Below are 20,881 nucleotides of genomic sequence, written 5' to 3'. Positions count from 1 at the left end.
AATTAAGCATACACTGACTGAAATAAAGAATATTATACAGACTCCCGCCAGCAGACCAGAGGAGCGCAAGAATCAAGTCAATGATTTGAAATGCGAGGAAGCAAAAAACACCCAACCGGAAAAGCAAAATGAAAAAAGAATCCAAAAATGCGAGGATAGTGTAAGGAGCCTCTGGGACAGCTTCAAGCGTACCAACATCAGAATTATAGGTTGCCAGAAGATGAGAGAGAGCAAGATATTGAAAAACTATTTGAAGAAATAATGACAGAAAACTTCCCTCACCTGGTGAAAGAAATGGACTTACAGGTCCAAGAAGCGCAGAGAACCCCAAACAAAAGGAATCCAAAGAGGACCACACCAAGACACATCATAATTAAAATGCCAAGAGCAAAAGATAAAGAGAGAATCTTAAAAACAGCAAGAGAAAGAAACTCCGTTACCTACAAGGGAATACCCATACGACTGTCAGCTGATTTCTCAACAGAAACTTTGCAGGCCAGAAGGGAGTGGCAAGAAATATTCAAAGTGATGAATACCAAGAACCTACAACCAAGATTACTTTATCCAGCAAAGCTATCATTCAGAATTGAAGGTCAGATAAAGAGCTTCACAGATAAGGAAAAGCTAAAGGAGTTCATCACCACGAAACCAGGATTATATGAAATGCTGAAAGGTATCCTTTAAGAAGAGGAAGAGGAAGAAAAAGGTAAAGATACAAATTATGAACAACAAATATGCATCTATCAACAAGTGAATCTAAGAATCAAGTGAATAAATAATCCGATGAACAGAATGAACTGGTGATTTTAATAGAATCAGGGACATAGTAAGGGAATGGACTGACTATTCTTGGGGGGGAAAGGGGTGTGGGAGATGCGGGAAGAGACTGGACAAAAATCGTGCACCTATGGATGAGGACAGTGGGTGGGGAGTGAGGGTGGAGGGTGGGGCGGGAACTGGGAGGAGGGGAGTTATGGGGGGAAAAAAGAGGAACAAATGTAATAATCTGAACAATAAAGATTTAATTTAAAAAAAAAATCTAACATAAACTCTAAAACATAATTAACCCTTTGTGGTCCAACTTTATTTCTGGAATTCAAACAGTCTGGTCCAAATTAATTGATGGGATTGAATGTTGAACCGGTTTGCGGTGTCGACCTCATCCTCGATGTTGGGCCTACTCCTAGCACCTGGTCTGTCGAGTCAGCCTCCACGTTGGACCGAAAAGGGTTAAGGAAGTAAAAGACAACATTGAGACTCTAGCAGAGGGTTTGGAATTATAAAGAAATAACCACCGAAACCGGTTTGGCTCAGTGGATAGAGCGTCGGCCTGCGGACTGAAGGGTCCCGGGTTTAATTCCGGTCAAGGGCATGTACCTGGGCTGTAGGCACATCCCCAGTAGGAGATGTGCAGGAGGCAGCTGATCGATGTTTCTTTCTCATCGATGTTTCTGACTCTCTATCTCTCTCCCTTCCTCTCTGTAAAAAATCAATAAAATATATTTTAAATAAATAAATAAATAAATAATAAAATGCCAAGGGTTAAAGACAAAGAGAATTTTAAAAAAGCAGAGAAAAACAGTTAGTTACCTACAAGGGAGCACCCATATGACTGTCAGCTGATTTCCCAACAGAAACTTTAAAAAAAAAAAAAAGAAAGAAAGAAAAAAAAGAAATAACTAAATGGCCCTGTCTGGTTTGGCTCAGTGGATAGAGCATCGGCCTGCAGACTGAAGGGTCCCAGGTTCGATTCCGGTCAAGGGCATGTACCTTGGTTGCAGGCACATCCCCAGTAGGAAGTGTGCAAGAGGCAGCTGGCTGATGTTTCTCTCTCATCGATGTTTCTAACACTCTATTCCTCTCCCTTCCTCTCTGTAAAAAATCAATAAAATGCATTAAAATAAAAGAAATAACTAAATGTAAATTTTGTAACTGAGAAATACAATAACAAATTAAGAACCCAATCAATCGAAAACAACTAATTGGACACAACTGGAAAAAAAATCAGACTTGGAAGAGAATTCTGAAGAAAATATCCAGAATGAACTGTGAAAGAGAAAGTTAATGGAAACTACAAAAAAGAACAGAAAGATGGTAAAAAAAAAAAAAAGGTATACTCTATAAAAGTCCAACGAAGTTGTAACTGAACTCTCAAAATGGGGTAAAAATATCTATTTAAAAGATATTGGCAGCGAATTTTCTACAACTTGTGAAAGTCAACAAACAAGAATTAAGAAGGCCTATGGAAAAAAAAAAATTTTAAAAAGCCTATGAACCCTGAGCAGGATAAAACAAAAGATACCTAAGCACATCATAGTAAAACGGACAAAAAACAACGAAAAACAATTTAAAGCAATCAGAGATATGATACAATACCTTCAGAGAGGTTAACAATAATTCTGAAAGCAAACATTTAAAATGAAAAGATGTAAAATAATGCATTCAAATTGCTAAAAGTTGTTCTATGCCCTGACAGGGTGGCTTGGTTGAAATGTTGGCCTTAACACCAAAAGGTTGAGGGTTCAATTACCAGTCAGAGCATATGCCTAAGTTAGAGGTTTGGTCCCCAATTGGAGCATCTGAAAGTCAAATTGATGTCTCTCTCTCTCTCTCTCCCCCTCCTTCCCTCCCTCCCAATCTCTATCCTATATAATAAAAGCCTAATAGTCACTTTTCAGAACTGTGACCATGGTGGTTTGCTTGGTTTGTTTCTTCTTTCCATCACAAAAGCAGATAATGCACTATAATCATTCCTCTCTATTAATGAAAACCTTTCAGTGTTGGGGTCCATGTTTTCAACCTTTATAAGGAGCTTACTGAAGTCTGCAAAAGCTTCTATTAAACCCTTCACTGTGAATTTTCTTAGGGTTTCTTTTTCTTCTCCTACAGTTTCTTTTTCTCTTGCCTCTTCCTCAGCTATACATTCCTGTTCCAGTTCCAACAACTCATTAGTCAATTGCTCAGGAACCAACTCTAGGAGCTCCTCCATGTCATCCTCATCGACACCCGTTAAAGTTGTTTGTCATCTCAATCACAGCCTCACTGATTTTTGCAACCTCCTCAGCCTTGAGAAAATTCTTTGAAGTCATGGATGAACTTCTTGTCTTTTTCCAAATGCCATTCATACACTCCTTGATAATATCACACCAAGCCCAAGCAAAGGTCTTGATGTGCTAATCCTTCCATAATTGCATCAGTATCTTCCCAGGGTCTTCCTCAGTTGCAGCAGGAGCCTCAGCAAAGGTCCTCCTCCAGTAGTAGGCCTTAAAAGCTGCTGTAACTCCTTGGTCCATTGGTTGGGTCAAAGAGGTAGTGTTTGGACAGAGAAACCACTTTGATTTTGGGATGAAGAACACCAATAATAGGTTGTCTGAGCGCATTATCAACAATAAGCAAAATCTTGAAAAGTATGTTATTCTCCAAACTGTACTTCTCCATTTCACTGGTATCACAATTCAGGAGGGCGTCTTGGAAAAGGAGCTGGGCTGGGTCATCCATGACTTCTTATTGCTCCTGTGGTACACTGCTCACTGATACACTTGAAGGCTGTGGGGTTCTCACTGTGCCAGATTACACAGGGCTTCAATTTGAAGCCAGCAACACTGACCCTAAGCAGGACTGTTGTTATCCTGTCCTTATAAGCCCTGAAACCTGACACTGACTTTGCCTCTTTGTGGATCAAAGTCCTTTCAGGCATATGCTTTCAGATTAGGAAGGTTTCATTCATACTGAATATTTGCTCTGGCAAATAATTTTCCTCCACAATCTGCTTATGTAGGGTTTCCAAAAAGTCTTCAGCTGCCTTCTCATCACAGACTCACCACTCACTTTCAGATTATGTAATAAAAATGTATCTTGAATTGTTCAATGACCCAGAGCTAGCAGTAAATTCAACAATATAGTTCATCCAACCTTATCTTTCAACATTGCGAAAAAACCTTTTGCTTTGGCCATGGTGCTGAAAGGGATACGCTTCTATGTCTGGTGTTCAATCCAGGTAGTTTAATATTCAAAAACCAATTAATGTAATTCACACATTACCACGGGAGAAAGCGCATGTTCCTTGATAGATACAAAAAAAGCATTTGACAAGTTCAATCTCCTTACAAGTTAAAAACAAAACTAGCGTCCGGGCTATGAGCTCATTTGGGTAGCTCAGTTGGTTAGAGCATCATCCGGATACACCAAGGTTGCAGGTTTGATCCCCCGTCAGGGCACATACAAGGAAATCAACAAATGCATAAATAAGTAGAATAACAAATAGATGTTTCTCCTCGCTCTAAAATCAATCAGTAAATTGTCTTTCAAATGGTGGTAAAAATTTTAAAAGACACATAACTGAATTTTTTTTAAAAGGCAACCATGTTATACTCAATATTTTTCACATATGACCTTATATTTTTTAATGTTTGTATTGATTTTGAGAGAGAGAGAGAAAGAGAGAGAGAGAGAGAGAGAGAGAGAGAGAGAGAGAGAGAGAAATATCCATCAGTTGCTTCTTGTACACACCCTGACTGGGGACTGAACCTGCAACCTGGGCATTTGCCTTGATCTGGAATTGAACCAGCGACCCTTCAGGGCATGGGAGAATGTTCAACCAACTGAGCTACATGGACCAGGGCCACATATGACCTTAGCTTGATCTCAGACAAGAACTAACATGATTTTAGCTTTACTTCATGAAAGGCTTATGATACCTCTGTTTTGCCTTTATTGGCAGTTAATGTCACATCGTTTTCATCCACTTGTGAAATACTCTCCAGTTCTTCCGCCTGAAGTGTAACTGATCCTTCACTTAGTTGTGTATTGGAGTGTTCATTTAAATCTCCTGTAGGAAATATACAATATTCAACTTATATCTATACACTATCTCACAGAAACAATCTGTGGGATAAGGATCACAACATAATTGGCCAAGGAAAAATCCTTTTAGCCAAATATCAGTCATCTTCACAAAAACTGAATAAAGGTACAGTCACTAAGACAAAGGCCATACCATTGTTAATTTAGCTAAATTCTGCAAACAAAATTGTGGATTTTAATTTCTCCTCTTATAAGCTCATTTAATATTTTTCAGCTTTAAACATTTTACAAATACACAAGTTGAATTTATACTAGCAAAAAACAGCTGTTTGCTCACTGGATGTTAACCAAAAAAGTTTGATTTTAAATATTTATCATATACATTTATCATACTATAACAGTCTGAATCTCAAAATACCTCTTTATTTAAAAGTCTACCTAAATAGTAAATATAACAGTTATAATTCATTAACTCAGTTGTCTAATAGGACAAAGTTAACTAACCCATTTGAACAAATTATATTTACTTTGATTTTTACAAAAGTATTTAGGTGGATTTTGGATGACTTGTTTCCAATTTAGATTTAAAAGGCAATGTGGGATTATATAAGAATCAAATGAGTAACTAATACTGAAAAAATTGAAGTGGTTCATACATTTTCACTCATTAAGAACATAATCACACAACCATTTAATTTACTCTTTTTTTACAGGTTAAAAAAGAGTTACTAAAAATTCCTTCATTTAATCTATTACCTGAAAATGGATCATGGTTAAGACGAGCCATTTCTTTTTCCAAATCACTTCGTGATAAATCAGATTTTCTTATTAAAGCAACAGGTTCTCTCTCTTCTGGTGATGTAATAAAATAACCAAATGATGGCTACAAAATAAACATATGAATTATTTCCTTCATTTTCAACTGCTTTGAGATATTCTATACTACTTTATCTTAATATTGGTAACCTAGCTAAATGATTTCAACAAATATTTTTTTCTTTCTATTTAAACTTAAATGACTAGGGATAAACTTAAAAGTCCACATAGAACCTTTTATTTCCTTACTGCCAGCTATCTTTAATCATCAGAACTAATATGGTCAAGTAACTAGTTGCCCTCACTAAGAAATCCAAATTAAAACAACCCAGAAATGACACTTTGTTTGTTCCTTCAGTAATTATAATTGAACTAGTAGCCCGGTTCACAAAATTCATGCACATTACAACATTGTTTGCAGGTAGTTTTTATCGTGCGCTAACAGGTGGCGTGGGCCATTTTTGCTAATTTTTTGTGCAAATGGCAATGTTCAGTAAAATTACAATAACTTTAGTTTACGTATTTACACGTTACCCGCATTCTACCACTAGTCTATAAAAAACGTATTAATACATGTCCCGCACTCTACTACCAGTCAACGTAAAACATATAAGTAAAATGTATAAATACGTTTCCCACATACAATGTGTTAAAAGGGAATTAATTAGTGGAGATATTTTAATATTGCTATTTGCCCTTTCACTATAATAGAAGTGTGAGAGATGAAAGGAAATTAGTAAAACGTGTATGAATATATAAATTTATTAATAAACCAACAGTAACAAAAGGATATAACAACAACAGAGGCATGATATAAAAATGACAAAAACATAATATGAAAACAAAAACATGATATAAAAACAACAGTGATGCAAACAATGACTGATTAAGTGATTAAACTTATTCTAATACCTCCCTGTACACCACATTAAGAGTGAAAACACTTTCAGAGTGCTTGACTAATTTCCCTTGTGATGAAGTATTTAGAACTTTAACTGTAACGTCACATGCTCTTCAAACTTGAGAGAAAGCAACGTATAACTGACCATGTGCAAAAACAGGTTCAGGTAGGAATATGCCTACTCTGTCTAGAGTTTGTCCTTGTGATTTATTAATAGTCATCACAAATGCTGGCATCATGGGGAACCATTGTCGAATCAATTTAAACGGGAGGCCAGTGTCAGATGGGGACAAATTAATTCTTGGAATCAGAACAACCTCTCCCTCTGCAGATCCTGTTAATACTTCAGCTTCGATAATGTTAGGTCGTAATCTTTGGATAATAAATCTGGTACCATTACAAAGACCCCATTTACTATTGAGATTTCTCAATAGCATGATGATTGCACCCAATTTTAATTTATGACACGGCATTCCCGAAGGAGTAATATTAAGAAATTCGATGGGAAAATTTTCCTTTTCAGCATCATCTGTGGAATCAATGGAATCATCACTCAAATATGTGTGAAAATCTCCATCGAGTACATTCAAAATTTCTTCATTTAATTTTTGAACATGCTCATTTTTTGGACAAAGAACTGCATGTTTAGATATATTTTTAATATTATCTATAGATATAGTACTTCCAAAGGTAGCTTCAATAATAGATTCATTATAAATCATTTCACAGGGGATTTCAATAATATCCATTCCTAAATGAAAACTGCTATCAAATTTGCCATCTTCAAGTTTTACTAACCATCCACTATAAGCAGAATCCTCTGATCTCATATTTGTTGTAAGAGACAACTTTCTGAAACATACCCAAACATTGCAGTACTTTAAACTCGTTTGTACTATGGCCGATCACATAGCATGCGGTACAATACTGAGACACTGTCGAAAATCTCCTCCAAGAAGGAGAACTTTCCCACCAAATACAACATTCAAATTTCTCTTAGTAATCTGTCTATGGCGTTTATAGCATGACTGGATACCATGGTGCATTCATCAATAATGAGAAGTTGGGCCTTTTTAATAGTTTTAGCAACTTCACTCTTTATATTGAGTCTAGATATTGAAGTTTCATTTAATGGAATCAGTAATTTATATTGGGAATGAAAGGTGCTTCCACCGAGAAGTAAATTTGCAGCAATTCCTGTAGATGCTGTAGGTAAAACAGTGCCACCACGGCCTCTAATATAATGTATTAAAACTTTATACCAGGAGTCCTCAAACTTTTTAAACAGGGGGCCAGTTCACTGTCCCTCAGACCATTGGAAGGCCGGACTATAGTTTTAAAAAAAACTATGAACAAATTCCTATGTACACTGCACATATCTTATTTTGAAGTAAAAAAACAAAACGGGAACAAATACAATATTTGTATTTGCATGTGGCCCGCGGGCCGTAGTTTGAGGACCCCTGCTTTATACAGATATGCAGGTGAATAGGATTCCTAGCTGGCAGGCCTGTGACAGCAAGCTGGCCACCTGTGGATTCCGTGAGGAATGGGGCTCCCTCCCCCCTCCTGTCAGGGTCTGGGGTGCAGGTGAATGGCGTTCCTGGCTGGCAGGCCACTGACAGCAAGGTATCCAACAGCAGATTCTGTGAGGAATGGGGCTACCTCCTCCCTACTGTCAGGGTCTGGTTTGAAGGCCGGACTCAGTACTTCCATCTGCTCTGAGGGTGGGTTCCTGCCTGAAACCTTGCCCTGAGGGCAGGTTCCTGCCTGAAACCTCGTCCTCTGGGGAAACAGCTGGAGGAGGGCGCAGCGGTTTCCAAGACGACCCCTGCAGGACTGACTTCCTTCCGCTTGGTTGTGCTTCTGGACATGATGTTACACCCAGGGTTTTTATATAAGTAGATATCTACTGTGTGTCAGACACTGTTAATAAACATCAGTGGAAAAAAAAAATTCCTGCTTTATTGGAACTTACAGTATAAAATTATATATAATAAAGACAAAAATATTTATGAAGAGTTAGATTTCTTCCTACTGAGTTGGATGAAAGGTTCAGAAAGGTTTATTATTTATTATATTCAAGGAGCTTGCTAAAAGGCAAGAAATTCACACTTTTCTTTTCTTACAGAACTTTCACAGGATAGACCTAAAATGTGAATTCATTAAATGCACTCAGTTTTTAGCTGATCTTCACTTGGAAATTTCTTCCCTTGATCCAGCAACTTGCATGCAAGTAACATTTCAATTAATATCAAAATATAAATTCCAAATGATATATCCATTTTCCATGATCCACTGCTTTAAAATTCATCGGTTTATAAGGAATTCAATTACTCTTTAACTTCACTCATAACGTAAAAGATTCCAATTGATTCTGGAAGAAAAAACCTGCCTCACTGAAGTATTAATTCTCATTTTTTAATTCACTGCAGACAAGATCAGTTTCAAATGTAAGTTCTGTAAATCAACTGTGAGATCTAAAACCACAGCTATTATTTTAAATTATACTCTTAGTGAAATCCAGTTTTAATAAACACTGTCCCGCCTTGGCCAATGTGGCTCAGTTGGTTGGAACGTTGACCCCATGCACCCAAAGGTCTCAGGTTCGATTCCCAATAAGGTCACATACTGGAGGCAACCTATCAATGTTTATCTCTCTCTTCCCCTCTCTCTAAAATTAAAAAATATATCCTCAGGTAAGGATGAAAAATAAGTTTAAAAAATAAACACTGTCCAATAATGTCAACTCCCTATATGGAATGTATCAATAAGCCCTTTGACTCTATCTCTAAAAGAAATCTTGAGTCCCTAAATTTTTCTGTTTCTGTAATATCATTCTAGCACTCAGCCTTCATCAAATCTCTTCCTGTGTACCTTTGTGCCTGCTTCTACTCTTCTTTTGCAGTTCACTGACTCTTCCACCCAAGCTCCTGACACATATGGTAGCATACTGTCACAAGTAGAGATGGACCCAGGCACCACAACAAAGTTGTTCCCGGCCTTCGAGAATTTTTCCCCAGTTAATTTGAGATGAATCCAAATCTTGGAAGGACCCTTCATAATCTAGCCCTTGTCTTCTTCTACCATTTAACGTATCATACTCTCCCACCCCACAGTTCATTTCAAACTTAAGTTCTGCCGAAACCGGTTTGGCTCAGTGGATAGAACGTCGGCCTGCGAGCTGAAGGGTCCTGGGTTCGATTCCGGTCAAGGGCATGTACCTGGGTTGCAGGCACATCCCCAGTAGGAGATGTGCAGGAGGCGGCTAATTGATGTTTCTCTCTCATTGATGTTTCTGAGAGCTTGTTTGGAGGTTCTAGCAGGGGAGCGCAGCTACTCGTATACCCTTGACCGAAGACCGGTCCTCTCCTCGGGGGGGAAGGTCGTCCTCTTCGACCGAGCGCGCAGCTTCGGGAGGGACGCACATGGATCGGTGAGGGAGGAGGGGGACACCTGCCTAGCCAGCCAGATCAGCCGAATCAACCCTGGCGATCAATGGGGTGACAGATGTCGCAGCCAGATCGCCCTCACATCCTATTGATGTTTCTGACTATCTCTTTCCCTTCCTCTCTGTAAAAAATCAATAAAATATATCTAAAAAAAAAAACTTAAGTTCTGTAAATTCACATTAGCTCCATTTGTCTGCTTTCTGTTCCTCCAATATGCCATTCACCTCCTATAAATCATATAAATGTTCATATAAATCAGGGGAACGTCTGGCCCAAGGGCCATATAAGGCCTACAAAATCATTTAGTTTGGCCCTGCCAAGGGATTAGGGGTGAGTTAATTAAATGTTTGACCAAATATAGCAGGCTAATTTTTAAAATATATATATTTTATTGATTTCAGAGAAGGAAGAGGGAGAGAGAGATAGAAACATCAATGATGAGAGAGAATCATTGATAGGCTGCCTCCTGCACACTCCCTACTGGGGATTGAGCCCACAACCTGGGCATGCGCCCTTGACTGGAATCGAACCTGGGACTCTTCAGTCTTCAGGCCAACACTCTATCCACTGCGCCAAACCAGATAGGCTAGCAGACTAATTTTTAAGTTGGAAATTTTGTAGGGCCTGCAAATGATGTTATCAAGTATCCAAATGGCCCTTGGCAGAAAAAAAACAGTTCCCCACCCGATATAAATAGTCTCCATTTACTGGGAAGAACCTCCCTCCAGATCTTTTGATGACTGCCTCCTTCTTTCTCATCATTCAGGTCCCAGATGTCACTCCAACTACCACAGCTAAAGCATCACCTTATCCTTACTCATTCTTCACAGGACCTATCATTATTGTTTGCATTTTTAATTTTTTACATCTTATTAAACTGAAATACTCCTATATTTCAAAATATGTTTTTAAACAATAGGTCAAAAAATGAATCTTTAAGTTCTTCCCACCAACCAATGCTTATAACCATAGTAACTGACAGGTATTGATATTACCGCATGTTAGGTTTGGTGCTAAATACTTTACATGCAACATCACATTTAATTCTTACAAAACCCTGTAAGATGGCATTCCATTTTAGAAATTGGAAAATTAAGGCATAGAGGAGTTAAATAAATTGTTCCATGTCATAGAACTGGTTAAAAGGCAGAACTAGGACTGGGTCAAGGTCTGACCAACTAATAAATCTAAGCTTTTATCCACTATTTTAACATGTTCCTATTCTGTCTCTGCTTTAAAGATACTACTATGCTCTAGGTATACCATCATAACATTCAAAATATAACAGCTGGTCAATTTAACCGGTTCCAGTACATATCATACTTACTCTTTTCACACTGTAACCACCACCAAGGCAACCAAGAGCTTCAGATCTTTGAGCAAAGAACTCTCCCAAAGAGAGACGTAAATAACTGGCATCGTCTTTCTTCAAATCTGATGTGCTAAGTGATTTCCTCAACAAACTGTAATTAACTGAAGTTCCCCACGACGTATCCCTTAGTGCCACTGAAGTATTCTGGGCATCTATATTTTCTTCCTAGGAAGAAAGTTATTATTTCACATTATTTTCCCAGCAAGCCTTCTTTCTGTTTTTCTCATATTTAAAAAAAAAAAAAGAAAATTTAATTTTTTTTTAAAATGTGGACAAATTCAACCTTAAGCAGCTAATACAGGTAATGAAGTCCAGAAGAAGAGAACTTCATTTTATATACTTTGAGTTATAATATACAGTTGCTTAATCAAACATTGACTTTCATTAATATAAATCTTTAGAAAGGAGCATATTTTCAATAAAAACAAATAGCATTACCTCATTTTAAAATATGGTTAAAAACTGGAAATATCTTTGAAGACTATTAAGTTGATTTTAAGCAAATTAAATATTATTTCAGTATGCCAGTTATTTTTTCAATCAATAATTTTGAGTGTGAAGAAAAAAGCAGAAATTGTCTAAATATGAGGAAAGCAAGATAAAATTCTATACTAACCATATATCTATTCAGATAGGAATAAAAATTTTGCTACATTTAAATTAATACAGGAAAAATTTTAAACTTTGGTTAATGCCCATAAAATACAAACCTGCATAAATTGGTGCTCTTTATTAAATTCTTCTTCATCTTGTGCAATCAACTCCAATGCCTCAGCTTAAAAAGAATAGGTGTATAATATTATGTAATGCCAATTAGATACTAGCATATAAATAAAACATAGCTAGTTAGGAAAATGAAATACTAAAGAAATAAAAAATTTAAAAGGTATGTGAAAGCTTCTCTCACACAATTGGTGCATCTGCATTAAGTACATAGTCTATGGTACTCAAACTTTTGGTAATAGACACCCTACTGTGATTGATTTAATCAGTTATTAATGTGCCCTACCTCACTAAAGGGGGCTTTACAATCTAAGATTTTTGGTTTTTTTTGTTGTTGTTGTTGTTGTTTTTTTCTTTCTTTTAATTAAATCTTTATTGTTCAGATTATTACATTTGTTCCTCTTTTTTCCCTCCCATAACTCCCCTCCTCCCAGTTCCCACCCCACCCTCCGCCCTCACTCCCCACCCACTGTCCTCATCCATAGGTGCACGATTTTTGTCCAGTCTCTTCCCGCATCTCCCACACCCCTTTCCCCCCCAAGAATAGTCAGTCCATTCCCTTTCTATGTCCCTGATTCTATTATAATCAACAGTTCATTTTGTTCATCAGATTATTTATTCACTTGATTCTTAGATTCACTTGTTGATAGATGCATATTTGTTGTTCATAATTTGTATCTTTACCTTTTTCTTCCTCTTCTTAAAGGATACCTTTCAGCATTTCATATAATCCTGGTTTCGTGGTGATGAACTCCTTTAGCTTTTCCTTATCTGTGAAGCACTTTATCTGACCTTCAATTCTGAATGATAGCTTTGCTGGATAAAGTAATCTTGGTTGTAGGTTCTTGGTATTCATCACTTTGAATATTTCTTGCCACTCCCTTCTGGCCTGCAAAGTTTCTGTTGAGAAATCAGCTGACAGTCGAATGGGTATTCCCTTGTAGGTAACTGAGTTTCTTTATTCTGGCTGCTTTTAAGATTCTCTCTTTGTCTTTTGCTCTTGGCATTTTAATTATGATGTGCCTTGGTGTGGTCCTCTTTGGATTCCTTTTGTTTGGGGTTCTCTGCGCTTCTTGGACCTGTAAGTCCATTTCTTTCACCAGGTGGGGGAAGTTTTCTGTCATTATTTCTTCAAATAGGTTTTCAATATCTTGCTCTCTCTCCTCTTCTGGCACCCCTATAATTCTGATGTTGGTACGCTTGAAGCTGTCCCAGAGGCTCCTTACACTATCCTCGCATTTTTGGATTCTTTTTTCATTTTGCTTTTCCGGTTGGGTGTTTTTTGCTTCCTCGCATTTCAAATCATTGACTTGATTCTTGCGCTCCTCTGGTCTGCTGGCGGGAGTCTGTATAATATTCTTTATTTCAGTCAGTGTATGCTTAATTTCTAGTTGGTTCCCCAATATAAGATCGAGGGTCTCATTAGTTTTCTTGTAGATCTCATTAAGTTTATCGGCGGCTTCTAAACAGTTCTTGAGAGACCTTAAAAGTGTGGTTCTGAACTCTATATCTTCCATTGACAATTTTGTCCTGTTTCTTTGTCTCCGCATTTTGTTATGCTTCCTTGATGCACCCCCTAGTGGTCTTTATGCGCAGTCTTATAAACCTTGATTGTTGTAGCTAATACCAGGGAGGGTTTGACCTCCAGGCCAAGTGGCTATGAGAATCAGCTGTGTCAGCAGTGAGAGAACTTCTGTCCTCTAGGGAGGTGCTAATCTAGCCTTTGCCTGAGGCTATCCGGCAAATGCCTCTGTGCAGGGCTTGGGCGGGGCGGGTCGCACAGTATCAATAGGGTGGGCCAGAGAGAGCAGTTATGGCGGCTCTCAGTCCTGTCCCCAGGGGCTCTGCCTCTCTGAGTCCCAGCAATGGCTGCAAACCTCGGAGAGAAAGCTGCACTCGCTCTGACCGAAGCCAGACAGTCCCGCTTCTCCCGTTTGAGTCTGGGTCCCTAAAGGCTCGCCCAGATCTGGAGCTCAGAGTCTGCGACTCCCTCCCGATTGAAAACGCCAACCGCGCCCTCCGCCGCCAGCCCGCTCCGCGCACTCCGCACCTCAGACTTTGACTTCAGCACTGCGCCTCCTCTGAGTGTCCGTATGCGTTTCTCTTTCCTCCTAGGTGTAGGACTTCCACTCAGCCAGCGTTCCTGTGGTTCTGGGTGATGTCCCTTCCGTTTTTTGGTTTCAGTTTTGAAGTAGTTGTTCAAGGCAGCAAACTCCGGCATTAACCTATGCCGCCATCTTGGTTCTCTCAGATTTTTGTTTTTAAAAGACTCATTAATTTTAGCTTTAAAGATCTGGCACACCTGAGTTAAGGTACACACCCATGAACACCCTTGGTATTTCATCTGGAACTAATGGACTGACAAGTCATTCTGTAGGCTCATCATGAAGATGTCTGCTGGGTTGCCCAACCACCTGTTTTGTCCATAACTGTCCCAGTTTTAGAGAGGAGAAATCCTACATCCCAGCAAATCCCACAACCTGAGCAAACAGTAACAAGAGGTCCCACGGTGTCTGTCCTCAAAGTTCCTATAAGCACCTCGATTCACCTTAGGGTAATGAATGGGTCTGAATCAACCTCTAAGCCAAGGCCACAAACTAAAATGCCTCAGAAGCTAGGAGTGAATGAGCAAAGAGGGCCGGGTGTAACACAATAGGGAGTGGTGGGACAGTGGCAAACTAGAAAGCCACTAGTTTAATGCTCCTGCTCCAGACAGTAGAATTAAAAAGAATTTTACACATATTGGCTAAATCAGAAAAGGCTACAGGTTAAACTCTAGGTTGCCTGTCTGTTGCTCATCCTGGGCCTTTGCCTGGTATTTCAAAATAGTAACAGAAGGGGGAAGAGTCAATAGCAACCCAGAAGGGACAGTCCACTTGTGGCTCCCACAAGAAGGATATCTCCCACTCTTACAGATCCATCAAAGGCTAATCCAATCCAAACTGCAGTTTTGAAAATCCTCACAGTCCCAGGTTAACATCTTGAGACAAAATGAGAATAGGCCGAAACCGGTTTGGCTCAGTGGATAGAGCGTCGGCCTGCGGACTGAGAGGTCCCAGGTTCGATTCCGGTCAAGGGCATGTACCTGGGTTGCGGGCATATCCCCAGTAGGAGATGTGCAGGAGGCAGCTGGTCGATGATTCTCTCTCATCGATGTTTCTAACTCTCTATCTCTCTATCTCTCTCCCTTCCTCTCTGTAAAAAATCAATAAAATATATTTTTTAAAAAAAATGAGAATAGATACAAGAGAATATTTCTAGTTAGGAAAAGTACAGCACCAAAGATAGGTCAAGATTCTTACTTGTTAAAATAGTGCTGATTCTTTACCTTTCTTTTATATAAGCACATTCTAACCTAGAGGTATAAATAAACATCAATGGAACCATGAAGCTCCCGAAATCATATGCTAAATTTTCCACATAAAAAATTTTCTATGAAAATTCTCTGTGGGGTACCATAAGTTAAAAAACCACTGCCCAGCTCTAGCCAGTTTAGTTCAGTGGACAGTGTTGGCCTGCAGACTAGAGTCCCAGGTTTGATTCCATTCAAGGGCACATGTCGGGTTGCTGGCTCGGTCCCCAATAGGGGCGTGCAGGACGCAGCTGATCAAAGAGTCTCTCTCATCATTGATGTTTCTATCTCTCTCTCCTTCTACCTTCCTCTGAAATCAACAAAAAATATTTTTAAAAATTAATACAATAATTCATGTAAATACGCACACAAAGGATCAGTACATAATAAGTGCTCAATAAAACATGGCTTTAAAAAACAAACAAAAAAACCATTGCCCTGCTTGGCAGGTATGGCTCAGTGGTTGAGCTTCAACCTATGAACCAGGAGGTCATGGTTCAATTCCTTGTCAGGGCGCATGCCTAGGTTTTGGTTCAATCCCCAGTGAGGGTGTGCAAGAGGCAGCCAATCAATGATTCTCTCTCATCATGTTTCTATCTTTCCCTTCTTCTCTGAAATCAATAAAAATATACACACATATATTTTAAATGATACCACTTTAAAAATTGAAATAAAAACCACCACTGTCCTAAAATCAGAAAGTATAAACCAACTAAATCTAACATCCAAGAAGAGGAAATCAGCCTATAAGAAGGTAACTCAGAAATCTATACAGTCTTATTAACTAATGTCACCCCAATAAATTTATTTTAAAAATAAAATTTCATAAAACTCAAAAGTTCATTTTGAAAAGATATCACATTTTTTAAAAGTATACAGCTCCAATTGCTATTTATTATATTCCTAAGCATTTTTTTCTCTGAACTTTGAGATTCTTCAGTTAAAAATCTGTAGTACTATTCATCAGAAATTAGTCACTAATTATGAGAAAGCAGAACTGCATTTTTTGAGTCTATGCCCAATTGTTTGTCATATCTAAAACAAGAGTCCTTTCAAATGTCACCTGAAAGTTCTAGTTGTTAAATTTTGAAGCAGGCCTTAGTCCTACTCCCCCAACCCCTGCCTAGTGTTTAAATCCAAGGCCATAAATAGAAGTAATGTACATAGTACCTCAGATATATGGAACTAATGAAGAGGACAGAAATGGGGAAGAGTAGTAGTATCTCAAGTAAAGTTTCTGGAAAAGTTTATTAAATAGGTAAGTTTTCATTTAAAATGACTTTGATATTATAAAAATTATGCCCTTGGTCCATTCTTCCTCTGCTGGATATCTCTTACATTTTCAAATTCCCTTCCCTATTCCTATTAAAAGGCTCCCATTTTATTCATATGCTCCACTGGCCCTGGTTCCCTTTGATATAGTTCATCCTTTCTTTTCTTCAAATTAGTATTTTTCCATATTCATTTTCTCCATTTCCTCACCACCCAATGTTAGTCATTCCACAAGTAAGCTTTCCTCAAATTCCTCCATTATCTATTTATTTTTTCCTTTAATAGAACACGTTCACATAGTTCAAAATTAAAAAAGTATATGTATGCATACTATGCTGCAATAAAGACTTTTAAAAAGTTAACCCCCAAAAATAAATTAAATTAAAAAATAGTTAAGCTTGGCTCAATGGATAGAGCGTCGGCCTGCGGACTCACGGGTCCCAGGTTCGATTCCGGTCAAAGGCATGTACCTTGGTTGCGGGCACATACCCAGTGGGGAGTGTGCAGGAGGCAGCTGAATTGATGTTTCTCTCTCATCAATGTTTCTAGCTCTCTATCTATCTCCCTTCCTCTCTGTAAAAAATCAATAAAATATATATTTAAAAAAAAATAGTTAACCAGAAAATGTAAGAGGGAATAAATACTGAAACGTCTCCACCACATCCCTGACCCCACTTACCACACCTCCAGAAGCAACCAGTGTGTAGAGTACCCCTAAAACCCCTCGCTACTTGATTTTTGAGATTAAGTAGCTAGAGATTCCTACAATCCATTTCTTTTTTTAAATCTCTCCATTATATGCATATACAAATACATGTGTGTCCTCCCCTCTTCCACCTTTTTACACAAATGCTAGAATATTTTACATGGCTTTTTGTCTTGGATTTTAAACAGTTTATTTTGGTGACCATTCCATATCAGGACCTAACAAGCTCCTTTACCTTTTTTATAGCCACAGGGAATTTCCTTGCAGGGATGTACCTTACTTAACCAGCCCCCTTTTTTGCACATCCATGTTGCTTCCAAATTTTTGTTATTATAAACAATGTACAAATAATAACACTGCACATACATTACATATCATTCATGCAAGTGTATCTGAATAACAATAAATTCCCAGGAGAACTGCCTGGTTAAAGAATATATACCTTTGCAATTTTGTTAGATGCTGCAATATTGCCGTATCTAGAGGCTGTTAAACGACCACATTTATTTCCTTTTCTCTAAATTCTGTATTTACATCCCTTGCCTAATCCTATACTGAGTAGTTGGGTTTTTTGTTGTTTACCAAAACTATTAACATTTTAGGAAAATGGGCCCTTAATCTGTAATATGAATTTAAAAATTTTGTTTGATGAGTAATTTTTAAAAATTTTATAAAAGCATAACATAGCTATGAAAATATATGCAACACCCAAAAGGCCCATTGAGCGTCCTTCCTGTCACTACATGCCTGTCCCAGAGTAACCACTACCCTTGCTTCTGACTTCACAGAGCAGGAGATGTTTGAACTGTACACAACAGAATTATAGAATGTATTTTTATTTTTTTATTATTTTTTTAAATATATTTTATTGATTTTTTACAGAGAGGAAGGGAGAGAGGGATAGAGAGTTGGAAACATCAATGAGAAAGAAACATCGATCAGCTGCCTCCTGCACGCCCCCCACTGGGGATGTGCCCGCAACCAAGGTACATGCCCTTGACTGGAATCGAACCCGGGACCCTTCAGTCCACAGGCCGACGCTCTATCCACTGAGCCAAACCGGTTACGGCTAGAATGTATTTTTAGTCAGCCTTATTTTATTCACCATATTTGTGAAATTTATTCATGTTGCTACAAGTGGCTACACATCATTCATTCCCATTGGTACACAGCATTCCAATATATGAATAAACACAATCCATTCCATTGTTAATGGGAATTTTGAAGTTTCTAGTATAGAGCTAATACATACAGGGCTGCTATAAACATTTTGACATATGTCTTTGGTAAATTATATACACTCCATATACTGGGTATATAGTGGGTCATAAAGTGTGAATTTCATAAAATTCATCTTTACTAGATACTGCCAAACAACTTTTCTAAATGGTTGTATCGATTTACATTTCCCACCAGCAACACCTAAGAATTCCATTACCATTGACTTACGTGACTAAGTCAAAATCCACTGTCCAGTGTGTCTTTTCTAAATCAAGACATCATTGAGCAAGGCCTAACAGTAACCTAACCTCCAATTTCCTACTCGTTTCCAACTACCAAATATTCCCAGCTCAAACCACAATCATCCAACACTCTACAATTTATTCTGATCTCCCCTCTCAGTTAACAGTACTGGCATTTCCCCCCGAAAAGATCACAAACCTCAATCCTTTCTTGACTCTCCACTAGCCATTGGAACCCAGTCAAAACCCTAACCGTTCTACCTCCATGTCTTCATTAGCTACTTTCTTTTCATTCTCACAGTGACACCTGTTTCTATATCCTAAAGAATCTCCCATTCCCCCTTTCCATTTCTTGCCATAAATGCCCACACTTTCTCATCTCATTCTTTCAATGGGTTTTCCATCCGTTTGGAATTCTCATGCCCCCAAATATTCACATGTTGAAACTCTCTCTCGAAAGCCTTCTATTACCCCCTCAAACAAGTTATTTCTCCTAAAACTCCAGAGCATTTGTCCTGTGTTTCTCTGTGATTGCTAAATGTTGTTTTGTATTTTTATTTTATCCCTTTTAGCTGATGGATGGTTTCTTAAGGGCTGAAAGAAAATGCCTTATCTCTGTAGTTCCACATTATCAGATATTTAAGAGTTCAGTACAAGAAGCAATTAGAAAAACTTTTCTCTGGCACCTTCTGAGCTTATTAAAAATAAGACTGGGCTTCCAGGCCACTGCATGCTTTTCTCATCCCGTTTAGGGGTGTTCAGGGTCCGGAGCCGCAGCAGCCCAGCAACATCTCCGCAGACTAAGACAAAATGCCATGATTCTGCAGACCTACCAGTTTCCCTTTCACTCTCAGGGTTTCTTCTAATCCACAAACCTAATTTATGTTCCTAATATGCTCATCCTTTGAGATTTTACATATTTTCTTCATTGCTTTTTTTCCCATCATTTCTACCACACTTCTTAGCTTTTACTACAAAATGGATTGACTTTTGTAACTGCTCACTTATCAGAATAGTTCTTTTGTTCAAGACAGATTTTAAAAAATAAGAAAGTAAAGCCTCCTAATTTTGCAATACTATAAAGGTTCTAAATTGAAGATACTGCTGGTCTAATTCACTGTCTTTAAGAAAAAGGCTTATCACTCTGCAATGATTAGCATTCTTTCAAGCCTTTATTCCAATAAAAACAAGTGAAGAGCTAAGTACTGTATATTCCAGAAAGGATCTGATGTGACCAACCATCAGAAACAATGAAAATGGTACAATAATGTGGTTAGCGATATCCACTTACAACCAGTTCTGAATTCTTCATTCATTTCATCCACTGGAGGCATATTTAAATCTTGTTCTTCATTAAAAGATGTATAATAAGCAAGGTCAGTGACCCATCTACCTTCTTCATTTTGATAAACCACATTCTGCGGTAGATCAGCTTCTAAAAAATAAAATTCCACAAATATCCAATGATACATACAACAAATAAAATTATAAAATATCCTTAAATAATGTTAGTTAGTTGCCTTATCTTAGCTATGAACAGTCCAAAAATTTGCCCACAACTAGTTAGAAAAAGAAAAATTAATTTCCCCCAAAGAAAAATATCTCTCTGATAAGCCAGCCTTAATTACAGTAAAAGTATCTAATGGAGAATTAGGGGAAAAGGAAAAGAAGACTTAGAAAGGTGTATTTCTACCAGATCTGTGAATAAAGATACCATTTTATGTTATTTATTTATTTACAGTGAAAATTTTTCATATTTAGAATTAGCTAGCTCAGTGGTTGGCAACTGCGGCTCGCGAGCCACATGCGGCTCTTTGGCCCCTTGAGTGTGGCTCTTCCACAAAATACCACGTGCGGGTGCACATGTACAGTGCGATTGAAACTTCGTGGCCCATGCACAGAAGTCGGTATTTTGTGGAAGAGCCACACTCAAGGGGCCAAAGAGCCGCATGTGGCTCGCAAGCCACAGTTTGCCAAGCACTGAGCTAGCTGAACTCACTTTATTTTTATATATTTATTTA

At 38.1% G+C, this 20,881-nt stretch overlaps 1 protein-coding gene across 1 annotated transcript in view; it reads right to left on the bottom strand.

Annotated features, from left to right (window-relative positions):
• CEP192 (centrosomal protein 192) overlaps window positions 1-20,881 on the bottom strand; it is a 121,809-nt gene that overhangs the window by 64,295 nt on the left and 36,633 nt on the right. Inside the window, exons 12-16 of the mRNA XM_081097299.1 lie at window positions 20,152-20,295; window positions 12,055-12,119; window positions 11,300-11,509; window positions 5,560-5,686; window positions 4,698-4,828 (exon numbers count right to left, since the gene is read on the bottom strand). Coding sequence (XP_080953425.1) covers window positions 4,698-4,828; window positions 5,560-5,686; window positions 11,300-11,509; window positions 12,055-12,119; window positions 20,152-20,295 — 677 coding nt within the window. The remainder of the gene's footprint in view (window positions 1-4,697; window positions 4,829-5,559; window positions 5,687-11,299; window positions 11,510-12,054; window positions 12,120-20,151; window positions 20,296-20,881) is intronic.

This window comes from Myotis nattereri, assembly GCF_964212035.1.
Source record: "Myotis nattereri genome assembly, chromosome: 8".
NCBI lineage: Eukaryota > Metazoa > Chordata > Mammalia > Chiroptera > Vespertilionidae > Myotis > Myotis nattereri.
This window is presented reverse-complemented; position numbering and strand designations above follow the sequence as displayed.